This window comes from Procambarus clarkii, chromosome 31 (genome assembly GCF_040958095.1).
Source record: "Procambarus clarkii isolate CNS0578487 chromosome 31, FALCON_Pclarkii_2.0, whole genome shotgun sequence".
Classification (NCBI taxonomy): Eukaryota; Metazoa; Arthropoda; class Malacostraca; order Decapoda; family Cambaridae; genus Procambarus; species Procambarus clarkii.
Genome location: NC_091180.1, coordinates 13354136 through 13377866, shown reverse-complemented (window position 1 = coordinate 13377866; position 23731 = coordinate 13354136). Strand labels below are relative to the sequence as shown.

Sequence of the window (23731 nt, the reverse complement as noted above, 5' to 3'; positions counted from 1 at the left end):
ATCACGACCGGACATAATGAGGTGATAGCCGAGGCTATTTGAACCACCCCACCGCCGGCACTCGGATAGTAATCTTGGGCATAGCATTTTACCAAATCACCTCATTCTTTGGGGCACACGTGAGGAACACAAATGCGAACAAGCCTGAATGGTCCCCAGGACAATATGCAACTGAAAACTCACACCCCAGAAGTGACTCGAACCCATACTCCCAGAAGCAACGCAACTGGTATGTACAACGTATGTATGCGTTGCTTCTGGGAGTATGGGTTCGAGTCACTTCTGGGGTGTGAGTTTTCAGTTGCATATTGTCCTGGGGACCATTCAGGCTTGTTCGCATTTGTGTTCCTCACGTGTGCCCCAAAGAATGAGGTGATTTGGTAAAATGCTATGCCCAAGATTACTATCCGAGTGCCGGCGGTGGGGTGGTTCAAATAGCCTCGGCTATCACCTCATTATGTCCGGTCGTGATGGTCAAGTGGATTAAGGCGTCTTGTACATACCAGTTGCGTTGCTTCTGGGAGTATGGGTTCGAGTCACTTCTGGGGTGTGAGTTTTCAGTTGCATATTGTCCTGGGGACCATTCAGGCTTGTTCGCATTTGTGTTCCTCACGTGTGCCCCAAAGAATGAGGTGATTTGGTAAAATGCTATGCCCAATATTACTATCCGAGTGCCGGCGGTGGGGTGGTTCAAATAGCCTCGGCTATCACCTCATTATGTCCGGTCGTGATGGTCAAGTGGATTAAGGCGTCTTGTACATACCAGTTGCGTTGCTTCTGGGAGTATGGGTTCGAGTCACTTCTGGGGTGTGAGTTTTCAGTTGCATATTGTCCTGGGGACCATTCAGGCTTGTTCGCATTTGTGTTCCTCACGTGTGCCCCAAAGAATGAGGTGATTTGGTAAAATGCTATGCCCAAGATTACTATCCGAGTGCCGGCGGTGGGGTGGTTCAAATAGCCTCGGCTATCACCTCATTATGTCCGGTCGTGATGGTCAAGTGGATTAAGGCGTCTTGTACATACCAGTTGCGTTGCTTCTGGGAGTATGGGTTCGAGTCACTTCTGGGGTGTGAGTTTTCAGTTGCATATTGTCCTGGGGACCATTCAGGCTTGTTCGCATTTGTGTTCCTCACGTGTGCCCCAAAGAATGAGGTGATTTGGTAAAATGCTATGCCCAAGATTACTATCCGAGTGCCGGCGGTGGGGTGGTTCAAATAGCCTCGGCTATCACCTCATTATGTCCGGTCGTGATGGTCAAGTGGATTAAGGCGTCTTGTACATACCAGTTGCGTTGCTTCTGGGAGTATGGGTTCGAGTCACTCCTGGGGTGTGAGTTTTCAGTTGCATATTGTCCTGGGGACCATTCAGGCTTGTTCGCATATATATATATATATATATATATATATATATATATATATATATATATATATATATATATATATATATATATATATATATATATATATATATATATATATATATATATATATATCTGAAAACTCACACCCCAGAAGTGACTCGAACCCATACTCCCTGGAGCAACGCAACTGGTAACTACAGGACGCCTTAATCTGCTTGACCATCACGACCGGACATAAGGAGGTGATAGCCGAAGCTATTTGAACCAATTCCCCGCCGGCACTCGGATGGTAATTTTGTGCATAGCATTTTATCAAATCACCTCATTCTTTGGGGCACACGTGAGGAACACAAATGCGAACAGGCCTGAATGGTCCCCAGGACTATATACGACTGAAAACTCACACCCCAGAAGTGACTCACTTCTTTACCTTTGTGTTGCTCCTGGCAGTATGGGTTCAAGTCACTTCTGGGGTGTGAGTTTTCAGTCGCATATAGTCCTGGGGACCATTCAGGCCTGTTCGCATTTGTGTTCCTCACGTGTGCCCCAAAGAATGAGGTGATTTGATGAAATGCTATGCCCTAGATTACCATCTGAGTGCCGGCGGGAAAGTGGTTCAAATAGCTTCGGCTATCACTTCCTTTTGTCCGGTCGTGATGGTCAAGCAGATTGAGGCGTCCTGTAGATACCAGTTGCGTTGCTCCTGGCAGTATGGGTTCGAGTCACTTTTGGGGTGTGAGTTTTCAGTCGCATATAGTCCTGGGGACCATTCAGGCTTGTTCGCATATATATATATATATATATATATATATATATATATATATATATATATATATATATATATATATATATATATATATATATTGTTGCTCATGAAAATATTCCTGGTGATCGTCTTGTTGTGTTTGGCGATTATATGTTCCTTGATGGAGCTATTTGAGGAGAATGCGCAAACACGTTATGCTGCTGTCATTCAAGATGTGTGCCTGTCGCAGACAAAGGGGCTGCCAAAAGGAAGTCCCCTGCATGGGGAGCCTGCACAGCTGTGAGGCGTGCACGATCACTGGGGGTTGTTACTGCCTCCAGCAAAGCTATGGCTTCTTTGTCTACAATGGGGCTGTCCCAGCAGGATTGTTTCTTAGCTTTCGGCATAAATGGTCTAAGTGTTGGGTCTGCCATGGTACCCCATTTTGTGTCGAATTCCGTATAGTGTGGGGTTATGTATCCCCTGCTACGTCCCACAGGTTTCAGGTAGAATTTCCTTAACCAGGTCATCTGATGCTGAGGAGGAAGACAGGAAGGCTGGGACAGCAGTTTGGGTGGCAGTGCGTACACCAAGGCCGCCGAGCCTGACAGGAAGTGTGACTTGTTTCCACTGACAGTCATTGAGGAATAGGTTGACAACTTTATCTAACATGGTCTTCAATAACAGGTCATACTCTTCAAGCTTAGAGCTGTCGTAGGATGGGGCGCACTGCAGAAATTAGGTTAGCCTCGGAAAGGATAGGCATTCAGTGAGGAGATAAAAAGTGGGCATCAATGTCACCTATCCTGTCGTCCATCTTCCTGAGGTCTGATTATCTTATCGAAGAACTCCTGAATGGCGTTTGACCCAAGGGAGGCTCCAAGGAGAGTGCTGTTCTCAGCCCTAATGACATGGGATCCAGGCAAGCCAGATCTTATTCTAGCTATGATGTCTGGGTTGGAGGAGACTACTTCACACTTGGAAGGGTTCAGGAAGAGACCCAGGCTTACTTCTTGCTTCTTTATTTTTCTGATGCCCTCCAAGAGGTGATCTAGAGTGCCAGCTATAGTGCCATTATCCAAACACCAGATGTTGAACTCGCTGAACAAGCTTCTGTATACTGTGTTTTGCATATATGAGTTTAGCATTGAGCAAATTTTTAAGCTCAGCATTTTAAAAAGTAGTTTCGAGAGTTAATTTTTTCAACTTCATTCTCAATAAAGGTAAACATAAGGAATAAAGAAGATTCTTGCTAGAATATAACCCTCTCGCTCCTATTTAATAACACACCCATATATGTAGACATACAATTAAATAGATATTGAGGCAAAGAAATAGACAGCAAGACAGAGAACAAGAATCATAATTCTCACACAATCTCTCTCATTATCCATCTTTCTCACCTGTCCTCCATAATAACACTATTTTCATGCCAAAAATAATCCTCAGCGGCTCGCAAACAACTCTTTCAGACGGGCATTCAAGTACATCATTTTTGCGACGTTATGACACCTGGAGAGGACGAGCTGGTGTGTGTGTGGGTACCCACCTGGAGGGAGGACAGAGGTATGCTGTGGTGCCCCAGGGTACGGCGGCGGCTTCTCCACCAGCAGGGTACCGAAGGTCCCGTTGGTACCGAACCGTCCGCCGGCCTCCACTGCAAGACGGAGAACTCTGTACTGGTGTGATCATTTTGTTATAGTCCCCCCATGTTAACACTACCCCCATGGCGTTACTAGTACCCCATGGTAACACTACCCCCATGGTGTTACTAGTTCCCCATGGTAACACTACCCCCCATGGTGTTACTAGTACCTCAATGTTAACACTACCCCCATGGTGTAACTAGTACCCCATGGTAACACTACCATCCATGGTGTTACTAGTACCCCATGGTAACACTACCCCCCATGGTGTTACTAGTTCCCCATGGTAACACTACCCCCATGGTGTTTCTAGTTCCCCATGGTAACACTACCCCCATGGTGTTACTAGTACCCCATGGTAACACTACCCCCATGGTGTTACTAGTATCCCCATGTTAACACTACCATCCATGGTGTTACTAGTATCCCATGTTAACACTACCATCCATGGTGTTACTAGTATCCCCATGTTAACACTACCCCCCATGGTGTTACTAGTACCCCATGTTAACACTACCATCCATGGTGTTACTAGTATCCCCATGTTAACACTACCCCCCATGGTGTTACTAGTACCCCCATGTTAACACTACCCCCCCATGGTGTTACCAGTATCTCAATATTAACACTAACCCCCCATGGTGTTACTGGTACCCCCAAGTTAACACTACCCCCATGGTGTTACTAGTACCTCAATATTAACACTACCCGCATGGGGTTACTAGTTCCCCCATGTTAACACTACCCCCATGGTGTTATTAGTTCCCCATGTTAACACTACCCCCATGGTGTTACTGGTACCCCATGTTAACACTACCCCCATGGTGTTACTGGTACCCCCATGTTAACACTACCCCCCCATGGTGTTACTGGTACCCCATGTTAACAGTACCCCCCTGGTGTTACTAGTACCCCCATGTTAACACTTTCCCCATGGTGTTACTAGTACCCCCATGTTAACACTACCCCCCATGGTGTTACTGGTACCCCCATGATAACAGTACCCCCCTGGTGTTACTAGTACCTCATGTTACCACTTCCCCCATGGTGTTACTAATACTCCATGTTAACACTACTCCCCATTGGTGTTACTCGTTCCCAAATGTTAAAACTTCCCTCCATGGTGTTACTAGTCCCCCCTTGTTAACACTACCCCCCATGATGTTACTAGTACGTCATGTTAACACTACCACGCTTGGTGTTACTAGTACCCCCATGTTAACACTACCCTCCATGGTGTTACTGGTACCCCATGTAGCACTACCCCAATGGTGTACTGGTACCCCCATGTTAACACTACCCCCTCATGGTGTTACTGGTACCCCCATGTTAACAGTGCCCCCATGGTGTTACTGGTACCCACAAGTTAACACTACCCCCATGGTGTTACTGGTAACTTCATGTTAACACTTCCCCCCATGGTGTTACTGGTACCCCATGTTAACACTACCTCCCATGGTGTTACTGGTACCCCCCATGTTAACAGTACCCCTCATGGTGTTACTGATACCCCATGTAAACACTACCCTCCATGGTGTTATTTGTACCCCCCATGTTAACAGTATCCACCATGGTGTTACTTGTATTCCCTGATAACACTACCTCCGTGGTGTTACTGCTACTCCCATGTTAACACTACCCCCACGGTGTTACTAGTACCCCCATGTTAACACTACCCCCCATAGTGTTACTCGTACCCCCATGTTAACACTACCCCCCATGGTGTTACTAGTACCCCATGTTAACACTACCCCGCATGGTGTTACTAGTACCCACATGTTAACACTACCCCCACGGTGTTACTAGTACCCCATGTTAACACTACCCCGCATGGTGTTACTAGTACCCACATGTTAACACTACCCCCATGGTGTTACTAGTACCCCATGTTAACACTACCCCCATGGTATTACTAGTACCCCATGTTAACACTACCCCCATGGTGTTACTGGTACTCCATGTTAACAGTATCCCCCCATGGTGTTACTCGTACCTACGTGTTAACACTACCCCCACAGTGTTACTAGTACCACCATGTTAACACTACCCCCCATGGTGTTACTAGTACCCCATGTTAACACTACCCCCCATGGTGTTACTAGTACCACCATGTTAACACTACCCCCCATGGTGTTACTAGTACCCCATGTTAACACTACCGAAATGGTGTTACTGGTACCCACTGTTAACACTACCCCCATGGTGTTACTAGTACCCCATGTTAACACTACCCCCCATGGTGTTACTGGTACTCCATGTTAACAGTATCCCCCCATGGTGTTACTCGTACCTACGTGTTAACACTACCCCCACGGTGTTACTAGTACCCACATGTTAACATTACCCCCATGGTGTTACTAGTGCCTCCATGTTAACACTACCCCGCCCCCCCCCCCCCTATGGTGTTACTTGTACTCCATATAAGCACCTGTTATCTCTACGCAATAATATTACTACTCCCATGTTATTGCTACCTGCAGTTCTGTCTCTACCCCATGATATTACTCTCCATTTAATCTCTACTCAATGATATTACTACTCCATGAAATCTATAACCCATGATATTGCTGCCCCCGTGTAAACTCTACTCCATGACATTGCTACACTTTTGCAATTTATACCCCATGATATTGCTACCTCGAAATTATATCTACCCCATAATATTGCTACCCTGTGTAATCTCTCCCCCCATGTAATCTCTAACACAAGTTATTGGTTACCCCCACCCGCCTGTCTAATCTCTACCCCCCACGTTAGTGCTACCTCCATGAAACCTCTACCATGTTAGTAATATCACCCCCCCACCTAGTAATCTCTACAACATGTTATTGCTATGTCCCGTCTAATCTCTGCCTCACGTTACTGCTACTCCTGTGTAATCTTTACCCCCTATTAGCACTATCCCAGTGGAATCTCTACCTCATGTTACTGCTACTCCTGTGCAATCTTTACCCCCCAATTAGCACTATCCCAGTGGAATCTCTACCTCATGTTACTGCTACTCCTGTGCAATCTTTACCCCCTATTAGCACTATCCCAGTGGAATCTTTACCTCATGTTACTGCTACCTCCTGTGCAATCTTTACCCCCTATTAGTACTATCCCAGTGGAATCTCTACCTCATGTTACTGCTACTCCTGTGTAATCTTTACCCCCTATTAGTACTATCCCAGTGGAATCTCTACCTCATGTTACTGCTACTCCTGTGCAATCTTTACCCCCTATTAGCACTATCCCAGTGGAATCTCTACCTCATGTTACTGCTACCTCCTGTGCAATCTTTACCCCCTATTAGTACTATCCCAGTGGAATCTCTACCTCATGTTACTGCTACCTCCTGTGTAATCTTTACCCCCTATTAGCACTATCCCAGTGGAATCTCTACCTCATGTTACTGCTACCTCCTGTGTAATCTCTACCTCTATTAGTACTACCCCCATGTAATCTTTACACCCTTTTACTGCTACCCCCATCCCCATGTAATCTGTACCCCATGTTACTGAGGTTCCGGGTTCGATCGCTGACGGAGGCAGAGACAAAAGGGGAAAATTTTAATTTCACCCTGATTCCCCTGTTACCTAGAAGTAAATAGGTATCTGGGAGTTAGACAGCTGCTACGGGCTGCTTTCTGGGAGTGGAGGCCTTGTCAAGGATCGGGCCGCGGTGACACTAAGCCCCGAAATCATCTCAAGATAACCTCAAGATATTCCCCCTACAATCTCTACCCCATGTTGTTGCTACCCCCCCTGTGTAATCTCTACCCCATGCTGCTGCTTCCACCTATGTAATCTCTACCCCATGTTACTGCTACCCCCCCCCCCCATGTAATATCTACCCCATGTTACTGCTACCCTCCGTGTAATCTCTACCCCATGTTACTGCTACCCCCCATGTAATCCCTACCCTATGTTATTGCTACCCCCCCCCCCCCCACGTTGCTGCTACCCCCCCCCCCTGTGTAATCTCTACCCCATGTTACTGCAAAACCCGTGTAATCACTACTCTGCACCAGTCTCCACTACTCACTCGGGTATGCTGGTTGGGTCTGTGGCGGAGGTCTCTGCAAGGACCTGTTCCTCCTGTAGACGCAGACCACCACGGCCACTCCGCAGGCGCAGCACAGGAAGGCTACCGAGGCCACGATGGTCACCAGGAGGGCCCCAGACATGCCCAGCACCTCCCACAGTGCCACCGCTGTTGATGGGGTGGAAGGTTGTTAGGGGGGGGGGGGTTATTTCACAGGCGGAGACATAATTGAATAACCCGCTGGCATTTTGTACTTGGTTGAATACACACCTTTTATATTAATGTACATTCTTGTACAGCCACTAGCAAGCACAGCATTTAGGGCAAGTCCTTAATCCTAATTTTCCGCGATACGACCTGCCAAATCATTTAACAACCAGGTCCTCAAGCACTGCTGGGTGAACAGAGGCTACGGTTAGGGACTGGAGCCTGGTTCAAGTTCAAGCTCAAGTATTGAGACAAGATCAATACATCTCAAAGAGATACAGCAGCTTAGGCTATTGTTGAGCGCTGTGGACTTCACTCCTGAAGGTGCTAGCCAGAGGAACTAGTTGAGCTCTGTGGACTTTGCTGATTGAGCGTACCAGCGAGTGCACTACGGAGGGGGAGCGCTTGAAGGCTTCTCCATTACTGCTGCTAGAGTAAGGGCTAGTGGCGCGTTGAAGACCTCACCAGGGACATATAGTGTCCGTCATCTGTGAAGCAGGCTAGCGTGAGGGCTAGTGACGCTGCTCTGGACGACCTCACATAGACACTTGTACATATTATTAGTGATGGGTAATAATAACGAGTTATTTTCAGTGCTATTATTTTTATTTACCTTAAACATTACACTATATTTCCACGAAGGTCAGGTCCTCGGAACTGGAGTAGGATCATACAGTTTAAAAAAAACGGTTACGAAGGGTTGATAATATGGCCCCTGATGTTCATACAGTGTTCTCAGGCAGGGTCTACGAGGGCCCTGGGGTTCATATAGCGTTCTCTGGTGGGGTCTACGGGGGGGGGGGTCCTGGAGTTAATATAGTGTTCTCTGGTAGTGTCTATGCGGGCCCTGGACCCCCTGGTGTTCCTACAGTGTTCTTTGATGGGGTCTACGGGGACCATGGTGTTCACACAGTGTTCTCTGGTGGGGTCTACGTGGGCCCCTGGATGTTCATACAGTGTTCTCTGGTGGTGTCTACGGGGGGCCCTGGACCCCTGATGTTCACACAGTGTTCTCTGGCGGTGTCTACGGGGGGCCCTGGACCCCTGATGTTCATGCAGTGTTCTCCGGTGGTTTCTACGGGAACCCCTGGACCCCTGATGTTCATACAGTGTTCTCTGGTGGTGTCTACGGGGGCCCTGGAGCCCTGATGTTCATACAGTGTTCTCTGGTGGTGTCTACGGGGGCAGCGGACCCCTGATGTTCACACAGTGTTCTCTGGCGGTGTCTACGGGGGGCCCTGGACCCCTGATGTTCATGCAGTGTTCTCTGGTGGTGTTTACAGGGGCCCCTGGACCCCTTGGTGTTCATACAGTGTTCTCTGGTCGTGTCTAAGGGGTGCCCCTGGACCCCTGATATTCATACAGAGTTCTCTGGTGGTGTCTACGGGGGCCCTGCACCCCTGATGTTCATACAGTGTTCCTTGGTGGTGTCTAAGGGGGCCCCTGCACCCCTGATGTTCATACAGTGTTCCTTGGTGGTGTCTAAGGGGGCCCCTGCACCCCTGATGTTCATACAGTGTTCCTTGGTGGTGTCTACGGGGCCCCTGCACCCCTGATGTTCATAAAGTGTTCCCTGGTGGTGTCTAAGGGGGCCCCTGCACCCCTGATGTTCATACAGTGTTCCTTGGTGGTGTCTAAGGGGGCCCCTGCACCCCTGATGTTCATACAGTGTTCCTTGATGGTGTCTACGGGGCCCCTGCACCCCTGATGTTCATACCGTGTTCCCTGGTGGTGTCTAAGGGGGCCCCTGCACCCCTGATGTTCATACAGTGTTTCTTGGTGGTGTCTACGGGGCCCCTGGACCTCTGATGTTCATACAGTGTTCTCTGGTGGTGTCTAAGGGGGCCCTACACCCCTGATGTTCATACAGTGTTTCCTGGTGGTGTCTACGGGAGTCCCTGGACCCCTGGTGTTCATACAGCGTTCTCTGGTGGTGTCTATGGGGGACCCTGCACCCCTGATGTTCATACAGTGTTCCCTGGTGGTGTCTACGGGGGCCCTGCACCCCTGATGTTCATAAAGTGTTCCCTGGTGGTGTCTACGGGGCCCCTGGACCTCTGATGTTCATACAGTGTTCCCTGGTGGTGTCTACGGAGCCCCTGGACCCCTGATGTTCATTCAGTGTTCTCTGGTGGGGTCTACGGGGATCCTGAGTAGTAGAGATCACCACTCAGCGGCTCCCTTTTTTTCTGGGAAAAGAGGCCGATATGTCACACCGTATTCACCGAACTTTTTAAGAAAGGGGCCGATTTGGAATTAAGGAATTCTTATGAGAAAAATAATTTCTGAGATTTTAGAAGTTTGTTAAGAGTTCTTATGAGGAAAATATGTTCATAGAAGTTTGTTAAGAGATCTTATAGGAGAAATTCCAATATATCAGACTTCATACCGAGAATAAACAGATATTTAGACTGTATTCTTTTAAGTAGAATTCTTACTTAGTAACGAGTATGTCTACATAACTAAAACTGTAGCATTTCGATGTTGACCAGACCACACACTAGAAATTGAAGGGACGACGACGTTTCGGTCCGTCCTGGACCATTCTCAACCGAAACGTCGTCGTCCCTTCAATTTCTAGTGTGTGGTCTGGTCAACATACTTCAGCCACGTTATTGTGACTCATCGCCTGCATGTAGCATTTCCCTCCCCCCCACTCCCCTTCCGACCTCACACCCCCCTCCCTCCCAGCCTTCTGCGTCACCTGTTTCAACCTCACTCCAGCCAGAGAGACGCCACCGCCATCCCTGCCTCACCAAACAAGCGTCATCTCCGTAATCTTACCAAGTCACCTCCGTAATCTTATCTTACTGTCTCCATAATATCTGGACCGTACCTCCCCTCCTCTCTACCTGTTACCTTACCCCCTTTCCTTCTTCATATTGTTCATTCATAATTCCGTACAGGTATTTTAGACATCATAATGTTTGCTCCTTTACATTAAACGAGTCAGTTTTACACAAATCAACCGAGGCGTCTCAATTTAACCTTCAATACTTAAGTTGCCCCAAGGCTACCTAAGCTTCCGCCGGCTACCTGCCCCGAGACCTTCAACACCTGACTACCTGTCCGCCATCCGGCAGTCATTGCCTGCATTCACCATCATAATATATATATATATATATATATATATATATATATATATATATATATATATATATATATATATATATTTAGTATATATATATATATATATATATATATATATATATATATATATATATATATATATATATATATATATATAGTACTGGGGACCATTCAGGCTTGTTTGCATATATATATGTCGTATCTATTAGCCAGAACGCACTTCTCAGCCTACTATGCAAGGCCCGATTTGCCTAATAAGCCGAGTTTTCATGAATTAATGTTTTTTCGACTACCTAACCTACCTAACTTATCCTAACCTAACTTTTTCGGCTACCTAACCTATAAAGATAGGTTAGGTTAGGTTAGGTAGGGTTGGTTAGGTTCGGTCATATATCTACGTTAATTTTAACTCCAATAAAAAAAATTGACCTCATACATAATGAAATGGGTAGCTTTATCATTTCATAAGAAAAAAAATAGAGAAAATATATTAATTCAGGAAAACTTGGCTTATTATTCAAATCGGGCCTTGCATAGTAGGCTGAGAAGTGCGTTCTGGCTACTAGGTACGACATATATATATATATATATATATATATATATATATATATATATATATATATATATATATATATATATATATATATATATATATTATATATATATATATATATATATATATATATATATATATATATATATATATATATATATATATATATATATATTCATTAGGCGTTAATAAAATTTATTTATCTATTTATATTTTTATTTAGTCCTCTAAAGTTAGTTTACACAAGTTATAAACAAGTTTTAATCGCAGTATTCGCCAAAACAATCTCGCTAATAATAAAAACAGCCAAAACGCTCACTCAGGAGCACACTAAAGTTGTTACGCTCGTTCAGGGGCCCCCTCAGATCGCTTAAGGCCTATGTCTAAGAGGCATGTGCTCTCAGTCAACATTCATTCATCAACCTGTATGCAAGGTCCCCCAGGCTGCTCGCATCTCCCATCATCATGACAGTGTGTCCCCTGTGCCTGTCGCCTCTCAATAACGAAATCGAGCATTTATGCAAAACGCACTGCATAACATGCTTACCTGAGATGTCCATCAACGCTCTTCAAGAATGTTGACTGTTCTGCGTACAATGTAATGGACCTACACCACCGGGACATTTTGACGTAACCTGTGCTAGCTGTGGATAACTCTATTGTGCAAATCGTAAGTTCCGCATTTCTCGTAAAATTCAATAAACTTTTTAAAGATATATATCTGAAACACACGTACATACAGACATCCAATTTATATAAAATATTCTCATTTTAATTCATGGTTCTACGTCCTGCCCGTACTGTCGTTGGTCCTTTAACCAGGAACCTCCTACAGAAGCCAGAAACGTCATTGAACCGCCACCCAAACGCCGTCGCATCATAAATAACCATTCGTTTTCACCATATTTGTTCATAATTTAAAAAGTTAACAATTGTATATTTTAACAGGTGTATAACAAGTAATATGTACTCATACAGAAAATGTTTCCATTACAGGAGTTCCAATTCGCGATCAAGAGAATTTCGTACTTGGTGAAATCAACAACCCAGCTCGTAAGTATTATTATTTATCTGTAATTCAGGTTTCCTCTTAATTTTTCAAATTCAGTTTTCCTCTTAAAGTTACAGACATTGTTTTCCTCTTAAAGTTTCAAATGCAGTTTTCCTCTTATTGTTTATTCATTGCTAATATTGTATTACAGAATCGCCCCTGGATTCAACCCAACCCTCTGAGTGGAGCACACCTGTATGCAGTCAACCCCGGCTTTCTCAGGACCTAGAAGAAGATGCCCCAGACGGTAACCTGCAGGCACCCTCAGATGAAGAAGACAATCAACCCCATGTTCGTGACATATCCGATGAAGAAGAAGTCAATGCTCCAGATTCCCCTGAGGTAGATAATGTAATTCAAGTTGTTCCTCAGGTCTTAGAAGTTATTAACCATTTTGAAGGTGCTTTCTCGAGACATTCATTCTCCATTCCCGGTCATTTAGACGCAGGCTCAATTACGTATATAAACACATAGGGAATTTTTTATAAAATACATAGACAATCAGTTCAGAGAAATACAGGAAGAATTCCCTCCCTCATTTCATATTTACCCGGACATAAGCTTAATTTTGCAAAAACTTAATCACGCCGACAATCAATATAAAATATTAGACAAAGTCTTTTCAATTAGGGGCGAAACCCAGACTGTTACCCAGGAAGAAGTAGAAGTGCTCGTAAATTCTTGGGTTGACGAAATGTCCGCTAAAATTGACGATTGCCTTAAAAATGTCCAATCCTCAAGTGTAAGAATTCATTCCATGTCAGGCTTCGCCATTAATTTCTCTTATATTCGTCACCCAATGCAGCTCGGATCTTACGTACCTTATTCTACTAAATTAAGGGGGTAGAGATTCAGTATTTAACCCTCATAATGAAGGAGACGAATGTTTGTTGCAATGCTTAGCCGCCTATAAAAGCGTAGCGCGTGGAGGGACATTTAAAAACGTTACTCATCATCACAAAAGCATTCAATGGTGTAGGAGATTCATAGTATGGGCCGATGAAATCAGATTCCCAGTATCATTTGACAATCTTAAGAAAATAGAGAAACGTAACAGAATTTCTATTTATATTTATACAGTAACTCATGAAAGTAACAGATACTATCTTAGTTTAGCTAGGAAAAGTCAAGAAAAGTATGCCGATAAAGTCCCTTTGTTATTATTAGAAGGCAAGCATCTCTGCCTTATAAAAGATTTCCATAAATTTTCAAGGAATATTAACAATAATCGGTATAGAATTCCTAACACTCATAAATTCTGTCATATTTGCTTATTGCACGCTCCCCCAGATGAGATTCAGGCTCACGAAGAGTCATGCTCTGTATCCCAAGTATTTTCGTTCTATAATCCTAATGAGAAAATAATATTTAAAAATTACGGTAGGACATATTGTCCGACTCACACTGCCTATTATGACTTCGAATGTCTTTTAGGTCGTCAAAATCCGCGCGGTATGGTAGAATGTAAGCATAAACCAATTGCTTATGCTTACATAATTTTAGACAGAGAATTAAATGTCGTAGAAACGTATTCATACGTAGGTCCAGACGCTGTTAATCATTTTATTCCCACGCTAAAAGCCTCATGGAAAGCTATTTATGCTCAGTTCCCCAACTTCCCTAAGAACTTGTCTAGAGAGGAGGAAAGAATGTTTCAAAGACAAAATACGTGTCAGTTGTGTCATCAAAATTTCAAGAATAGGAAAGATAAACATAGGCATCATAATCATACTATACAAGAAAATATTTACTTAGGTGCTTATTGTGCTTGTTGCAATTTGAAATGTAAAAATGCTCGTAGATACTTGACCACATTTTCCCATAATGCATCCTATGATCTTGAAATCATACTTAAAGAATTGCCTAAAGATCCTCACCGTGATGTAGAAATTCTAACCAAGGAAGGTTTAAAATTTATGCAAGTCATCATAGGTAATCTTAAATTCCTAGATAGCCTAGCACAATAGTGTAAAAGGAGACACATGGGGAATTGATTTTCAGAAACGGTTGGGCACTTCCATGCCGACTCGACTCCCGGGGGCCAGATCGTGAAAATCTTTTTCAAGCAGTTGGGTCAGGACGCGCTGGCGCGCACCTGGCTGGCTGGCTGGGTGGGTGGGGTGGTCCATTCCCCCCAGGGGTACCCAGGGCCCACCACCCAGGGTGTACCTGAGGAACTGGTGCCCTATCCTAACCTGTTTTTTCTTGTGCTTTTAAGATGAGTCTAAGGCATCAAGAAGGGGGTCCCCTACTTATGGGAAGTACCGAGGATGAATGTTCAATAGATGAAAACCAAAAAATACACTGGTGAAAGGCATTATAAACGTTTTTGGAGTATTTTAATGGCATGAGCAAAAATTCACGATTTGGCCCGGGGGTGTTACGAGAGTACTACGGTATCAATTTGGGGGCCCTTACTTTTGAATGGATCAGAGGGTGAATGTTCAATAGATTCAAACCAAGAAACACAGTTGAAAGCGAATATAGAAGATTTTGGAGTACTTTAATGAGGCTATGACTGAATAGTACAGGGAGCCCTTGGGCACAGCTCCATTTTCTGTAATGGTCAGAGGTGAGCAGTGAGAACGGGGCGCGATTTTTTGACCAATCAGGAGCCGAGTAGAAAAATTCTCTTTCTGTCTCGGGGTCATGGGCCAATCAGGTGAAATTTTCCTTATTTGTCGCGGGGGTGTCACGTGACATGACGTCGGCAATAAGGACCCTCGACCTATGATTACCCCAGTGGGGTCAAGCATAGAAGGGGGGTCAAGATTCCTTACAAAGACCAAGTTGGATATATAGGTGTAGTAAGCCTTATCTTGAATTTGCATGATACTGTGGGGTACATTGACATGAAGGGCGAGTCATAGAACAGGATCTGCATGTGAGATGGGTCATATTAGGGTTTTAAAGAAGTTAAGATAGCTTTAAAGAGTCCTGTGTGCTTGATAGTGGGGAAATGTTCAGTCAATAATTCTCGTGTTTTGAATCTGAATGAGGGGTCCTAGTTTGCGTTCTAGTCGTAAAATGAGTTCCTTAGTATATTTGCTATGGAAAATGAGCTTTCAGTACTCTATATAATTTGAAATGAGGTCAAGAAAGACATGTTTATGTGCGAGAAGAGTCAGGTTGGAAACTGTTTATTCCAGTCATCCCCCCTTGGCTTTGCTCCGTTTTCTGTAGCTAAAGTAAAGATTCCATTTTCTGTGGCATTCAGTTGATTACTGGTGAAAAAGGCATGCTTGCCTTTGTATGGTTCTAACCTGTTTATAGATTTTATAGATATATTTTTCGGGCCTCAAATTAGATTTTAATATGAAAAATAGCATCAAATGTATGTCTATCTTTTGTAATAAACGTTACAAGCATTAACAATACCTCTGACATTTCATAGAATACGAAAAGAAGTTTAAATAGTGGGGCCTCAGCCATATTGTGTTGGGTTTGACACTCCAAACATTAATTTGACACTCGTAAATATACTATAAAGGAAAGTAGTCAAGTGGTTTAAGCAATGTAATATGTACTAGAAATCTGTTCATATTCCGTATTAAATTGAATTTTTTAACATAATAGTTTGCAGCTATTGTGGTGGGGGCCCAATAACTTCATGTAACGCATCGACTGGTACTATCTGTTGCTATGAAATGCTTTTTGAAATCATGTGTTAAAATTTAAAAGTCGACTCCATCAGTTGCCATTTATGTCAGTGCCGTGGTATATCAAGCGCAAAGGTTTTCAGAAAAATGTTACACCTCCACCTTTCAAAAAGTGAAAAGATGAATTTATTTTGGCATTACTGTCATTACTTTGGAAGTTTTTAATGATAGCACATGCTTAAACAAACTCGCTCGCAAAAACAAACTCATTTTTTTTTTGGTTCAACTTACACAAATAAACCCAGGGCTTTCACATTCGCGCAAAATACTTAGTCCCCCCCTAAACTTAAAACAGTTGCACAATCTTACTTAAACACATTGCTAAACTCTTATACACAAACAAAAAACTCAATTTTTAACTTACACAAATAAACACAGGCTTTGCACATTCACACACAAAAAAATGCTTAGTTCCCCCTAGACTTGAACACTCACAATCTTACGGTGCTTTAATTGCCATAGCCTTCCAAACCTGCACTGGGTCGTTAGTCATACATAGAATCAGGGAGAAAAATATCTGCTTCAATATATAAAAAAAAATAATACAACTCTTGAATAAATAGTCCTACCACTTGGGCTGGACGGTAGAGCGACGGCCTTACTTCATGCAGGTCGGCGTTCAATCCCCTGACCATCCAAGTGGTTGGGCCACCATTCCTTCCTCCCATCTTATTCCCAAATCCTTATCCTGACTCCTTCCCAGTGCTACATGGTCGTAATGGCTTGGCACTTTCTCCTGATAGTTCCATTCCATTCCATTCTTGACTAAATAACTAGCATTAAGTTTTAAGTCAATCTAATATCCCTATCTCACGGCCCCCCCAGAACTCTGCACATTCCCGCCCTCCAACAAATTCCAAAGCCTTACAAGAGCCCACTCCAGTCACTCACGCGGCAATAGACATGTTTTTCGCCCAACTGTATTTATTTAAAAAAAAAAAATACGTCAGATAGAAAGAGTTTCGCATTGCTATTATATTTACCTTATAAAGCCTCTCTATAAAAATGATATGCCATTGCGTATTATGATTGTTTTATAATAAATATTGCATAAATACTTACACGATTTCATAAACAAAAATTATTTTAATGAGCCATGTTTGGAAAGCATCATTATTAAGATAAATACAAACTTTTAAAACTAACTAAAAAGATATATCTCATAGAAGAAGATTTATTCTTCGGGATATATGTTATTATTTAAGAGTTTCATTCTATATAAGAAAGTTGCCAATGTTGTCAAAACTCTGGCCACAATTTTTTTTTTTTATTTGAAGGTTTTCCCAAGGGAGTAAATCTTGCTTCCTCGCTTTCTCCCACGTGTTTCCTCAGTTGGACTGGATGCAGAGTAACCTGCATGCAAGTCCAGTTCCCCAACGTCCAAACTATTGGACATTGCAAAATTTCACTAAATAATGCGGTATTTTAGTTGCCCCCTCTAATTATAGAGATTTTAATCTCTAAACATTTCAGTGCCAAGAACAACTCTCGTGCAGGCCCGCGTTCAGTCCCCGACGTTCAAGCTTTTTGCTACAGTAAATGTCTCTAAAAATGAGGCGTATCTCGCCCTGACCAACTGTTTTTGGCTTAATTGTAACCCATCCAGCTGCAGTCTGCTGGATAGAAGGGCAGTGGGCCTGATAAAAATAAAAAACATAAATTGTTAGACTAGCTCTTTACATATGCTAGTTGTTTAATTTATTAACTGCTACTAATGCGATGATGATGCAAGAGGAGCCAGTACACATCTATGGATCAACCAATAAAAGCAGCAGACTTCTAGATGTTAATACTGCTCAGCTTAGCCCCCCCCCCCCCCCACTGGATGGGCGGCAGTGAGCAGGAAAAAACAGATAAATTATGACACTAGTTCGCCACATATCCCAGTCTTGGTTTTAATTTAGAAACTGCACTTGCGGTCTTTCTCGTGCCCCATTGTTGATGTGTGACAATGACCATTGGATTTAAAAAAAAAAAAAACTAGCTCATTAAGATTGCAAAAACTTGCTTTAGCTAAATGAATTGTGTAGGTTCTGACTCTGAGGCCCATTATGCAGCCCTTTTCCGCTAAAGCCCGCAAGATGGGATTGATTGATTGATGAAGATTAAGCCACCCAAAAGGTGGCACGGGCATGAATAGCCCCTACGTGGTGGCCCCTTTTGAGCCATTACCAGTATCAATAGCTGATACTGGAGATCTGTGGAGGTGCGACTGCACCCTGCGTGACGGGAAATGTCTCCTCCCCCCCCCACCCCCCGTGGCAAGATGGGAATAGGGGGGGCTGCATTAATAAAACGATTTAAAACTAACATTCAATTATATATTCTCAAACTTATGCAAAAAAACTTTACAATCACATTTGCAAACTTGCACAAATTAATTTTGGCAATTTTGTTTACCCATTATTTGTTTGTTTTTCTTGCTTGAGCCAAAAATGAATTGTTGGGTTCATTACCAGAGTCCATTTCCCCACCGTGGTAACCCTTCCCACTACCCGCCCCACAAGATGTGATTCATAATAAATGAACTAAACTAGCATTCAATTATATTCTCAACAAACTTATGCAAACCCCATACAATTACATTAGCAAGCTATCACAAATTCATTGAGCAAGTTTAACTATTCGCTTACTTTGCGTCATTATATAATGGAATACGAAAAAGAAATTCGCAGAATTCAGAGATAACACCATCAATGGAGTCCAAGAAATACGCATGTACTTCATTCATAATGATGCGCTGCCAGGAATCTTAGCAAAGCAACCAAAATATTTGCTTACACTATGTATGTGAAGGATGCACATGACTCTCCGGTTAGGCGGTTGTGGAGTGAGACCAGCAACTACAGACTTCCCATAGTCGTAAAAATGCCTTGCATAGAGACCGTTGCAAGCCTCTTGTTGAATCACTTAGGGTGCATATATATGTGTGTGTGTGTGTATGTAGCAGTGACAATCGCGTAACGAGCTTTCAAGAGATTGTCACTTACATAGCTAAACAATATGTAGGGTTCAGTTTCCAAACCAATTATGCGGCTCTCGAACCCTTTTCTCCCGCTACATGCGGGAGATCCCTTTTATTTTCAGCTAAAATATGCATTATATTCAGGGGGGTTCGCCGTGTCATACCACAACCAAAAGCCCAATATACTCCCCTAAACTTTCCCTATCCCATCTAAATTAAAAAAAAAATGCATTTCCAATGCCCAATATATATATATATATATATATATATATATATATATATATATATATATATATATATATATATATATATATATATATATATATATATATATATATATATAACTATGGGTTTAATGGTTGTAATAACCTAACCTCTATTAACTATGGGTTTAATGGTTGTGTTTGAACATCAGTTCAAACACAACCCAACCTCATATAAATGGATTTGAACTCCATTTGTACACATGTTCTTAGGAAACATGATAAGATTCGCCATATCTCTATCATTAAATAATACAATTTTTCCTTAACCTAGCCTATGATCCCCCCCCCAATTAGGACAAATTTGTGTTAGATTTGGGTTATATTAAGCTAATGTGAAATTATATTCCTACTTTAATTCTTTAATATCCATAATTTGCCAGAATTTCGAGGGGGGGGGGGGGGGATTATAGGCTAGGTTAAGGAAAAATTGTATTATTTAATGATAGAGATATGGCGAATCTTATCATGTTTCCTAAGAACATGTGTACAAATGGAGTTCAAATCCATTTATATGAGGTTCGGTTGTGTTTGAACTGATGTAGAGAAAAATGGCCATTAAACCCATAGTTAATAGAGGTTAGGTTGGGATGGATTGGCTGTAACCCAAGAATAAGATACCATATATGGAACCAAGATCTTGGTATCAGAGGTATGGGCAAGGGCAGTTGGGTTGATGCAAAAACATCACGTTCCCCCCAAAAAAGAAGGTGCAACAATTAATGTCAGGTCAAGGCAGGTTAGCTTCAGGTGTTGTTGAGTCCATAAACAACATTGACAGGAATATTCGGCAAAGATCCACGCAGGTTAGGGTACAGGGTGGTTGGGTTAATATCCAAACAAATACTTTTCTAAGAATATAAAATACAATATTTAACAAAGATCCATAACTAACAAATAAAAAAAAAACAGTCGAGATTATTGGACTGCATATTGAAAATGCGCCTTAAATTTGCAGTGTATGGAATAGGCGAAACTTGGGGGGAAAATTGGGCATTGACCTTGCTATAATACGTAAAATCGGGTAAATTTGGTAGAAAATGTCTTAAATTTGGATAAATTGGGGCAAATTAGGTAGAAATTGTCTTAAATTGTGATACATTTGGTTAAATTTGGTCTTAGCCATGTTAGGGTTGGGTCTGGTTTTTAGGTAGGATTGATGTATATAAACGCATCTGTATATTGGAAATGGCTCGTCGGACCCTACACTATCACTATGAAATGGTCTCTGGGAATGAAGTATGACATCGACCACTGGATATTGGATACTGGAAATACACATAAAAGTTATATGGAATGGGTGAAACTTGGACAAACTGGGGCTTTGGCTGTGCTATGATGAGGTGAACTATGGTAAAATTTGGTGGAAATTGGATAAAATTGTGGCAAATTAGGTGGAAATTATCTTAAATTGGGGAAAATTTGGTTAAATTTGGCCTTAGCCGTATTGGGTTAGGTCTGCTTTTGGTAGGTTTGATGATATATAAACACATCTGGAACATGGAAATGGCTGGATGAACACTGCACTATTACTATGAAATGGTCTTTGGGAATAGGCTGTGACATTGGGGGCGACCTGATATTGAAGATTCACATTAAATTTAATTGGGATAGGTGAAACTTAGTCAAATTGGGGCTTTGGTTGTGCTATGAAATGGTAAACTCGGGTAAAATTGGCGGGAATTGGATTAAATTTGAATAAATTGGATCAAATTAGGTGGAAATATGATTAAATTGGGATAAATTTGGCTTTAGCTGTGTGTTAGGTTAGGTCTGGTTTCGTAGGATTGAAGATATATAAACACATCTGGATATTTGGAAACAGCTGGATGGACACTGCGCTATGAAATGGTCTTGGGAATAGGGCGTGACATAGGGCACCTGGATATTAGATATTGAAAATGCACATTAAATTTATATGGGATAGGTGAAACTTGGGTGAAATGGGCTTTGGCTGTGATATGACTTGGCATATTTTTGCCAATATTTAATGGGGAATTGTCATTAATTCGGATGAAATTAGGTAGATGGCCACAGCACTAACACTATGAAATGGTCTTGGGAATGGGGAATATGTGGTGGCTGGATAATGGGCATTGGAAATGAACGTTATTTTTAGATGAGATAGAGAAAACTCGGGTGAATTGGGCTTTGGCTTGAACAAATCAGGCCTATTCCTGGGGGGTGGGGTGGGGGTTGAGTGGGTGGGGGAGGGGGAGGGACAGTGAAATTTAGCTTTTGGTTCTTATATGATTAGTTACATTTAAATTCAGTTTTAGTCTTTTTTTATAATTGGAGATAACTTTTGGTGGACTTGTCTTTAAACTGGAGTAAATTTAAATAAATTTAGCTTGTGCTGTTTTTTTTTTTTAAGCTTTGGGAAATTGGGATTTTGGTTGTGCCATACACAACAAATTTTAGGTAAAATTGTCTTTAATTTGATGAAATTACCTGGAGGGGTGCAGCACTAACTCTTATGAAATGGTCTTGGGGATGTTGTATAATATGCGTTGGCTATATATATATATATATATATATATATATATATATATATATATATATATATATATATATATATATATATATATATATATATATATATATATTTTATTAAATATGACCGAAAAAGTAAGATTAATAATTCTAACACGAATTTTCTCAATCTTTCGTACATTATGCTTCACTGTTGGAGGTAAATCAAAAATCACTTCTCCAAAATTCATTTTTATTTCTAGTCTGACGCGACACGGGCGCGTTTCGTAAAACTTATTACATTTTCAAAGACTTCACAAATACACAACTGATTAGAACTTGCATTTCCCTGATTTTATATCTACATTTGAGTGAGGTGGGAAGGGTGATGTGGCATTACATTTGAGTGAGGTGGGAAGGATGATGTGGCATTAGAGGATATTAATAGGGTATTAAAAGTATCAACACAAGACAGAACACGAAACAATGGATATTGAATAGAAGTGTTTGTAGAAAGCCTATTGGTCCACATTTCTTGATGCTTCTATATTGGAGCGGAGTCTTGAGGTGGGTAGAATATAGTTGTGCAATAATTGGCTGTTGATTGCTGGTGTTGACTTCTTGATGTGTAGTGCCTCGCAAACGTCAAGCCGCCTGCTATCGCTGTATCTATCGATGATTTCTGTGTTGTTTACTAGGATTTCTCTGGCGATGGTTTGGTTATGGGAAGAGATTATATGTTCCTTAATGGAGCCCTGTTGTTTATGCATCGTTAAACGCCTAGAAAGAGATGTTGTTGTCTTGCCTATATACTGGGTTTTTTGGAGCTTACAGTCCCCAAGTGGGCATTTGAAGGCATAGACGACGTTAGTCTCTTTTAAAGCGTTCTGTTTCGTGTCTGGAGAGTTTCTCATGAGTAGGCTGGCCGTTTTTCTGGTTTTATAGTAAATCGTCAGTTGTATCCTCTGATTTTTGTCTGTAGGGATAACGTTTCTATTAACAATATCTTTCAGGACCCTTTCCTCTGTTTTATGAGCTGTGGAAAAGAAGTTCCTGTAAAATAGTCTAATAGGGGGTATAGGTGTTGTGTTAGTTGTCTCTTCGGAGGTTGCATGGCTTTTCACTTTCCTTCTTATGATGTCTTCGATGAAACCATTGGAGAAGCCGTTATTGACTAGAACCTGCCTTACCCTACAGAGTTCTTCGTCGACTTGCTTCCATTCTGAGCTGTGGCTGAGAGCACAGTCGACGTATGCGTTAACAACACTCCTCTTGTACCTGTCAGGGCAGTCGCTGTTGGCATTTAGGCACATTCCTATGTTTGTTTCCTTTGTGTAGACTGCAGTGTGGAAACCTCCGCCCTTTTCCATGACTGTTACATCTAGAAAAGGCAGCTTCCCATCCTTTTCCGTCTCGTAAGTGAAACGCAGCACGGAACTCTGCTCAAATGCCTCCTTCAGCTCCTGCAGATGTCTGACATCAGGTACCTGTGTAAAAATGTCGTCAACATACCTGCAGTATATGGCCGGTTTCAAGTTCATGTCGACTAAGACTTTTTGCTCGATGGTACCCATGTAGAAGTTTGCAAACAGGACACCTAGGGGAGAACCCATAGCGACCCCATCTACTGTAATAAGTTTTACGAAACGCGCCCGTGTCGCGTCAGACTAGAAATAAAAATGAATTTTGGAGAA

The 23731-nt window shown here is 42.3% G+C and overlaps 1 protein-coding gene across 1 annotated transcript in view; it reads right to left on the bottom strand.

Annotated features, from left to right (window-relative positions):
• loaf (lost and found) overlaps positions 1 to 23731 on the bottom strand; it is a gene marked incomplete in the record, with an annotated part of 419589 nt that overhangs the window by 54551 nt on the left and 341307 nt on the right. Inside the window, 2 exon segments of the mRNA XM_069334146.1 lie at positions 3655 to 3762; positions 7778 to 7945. Of these exon segments, the coding sequence (XP_069190247.1) occupies positions 3655 to 3762; positions 7778 to 7945 (276 nt within the window).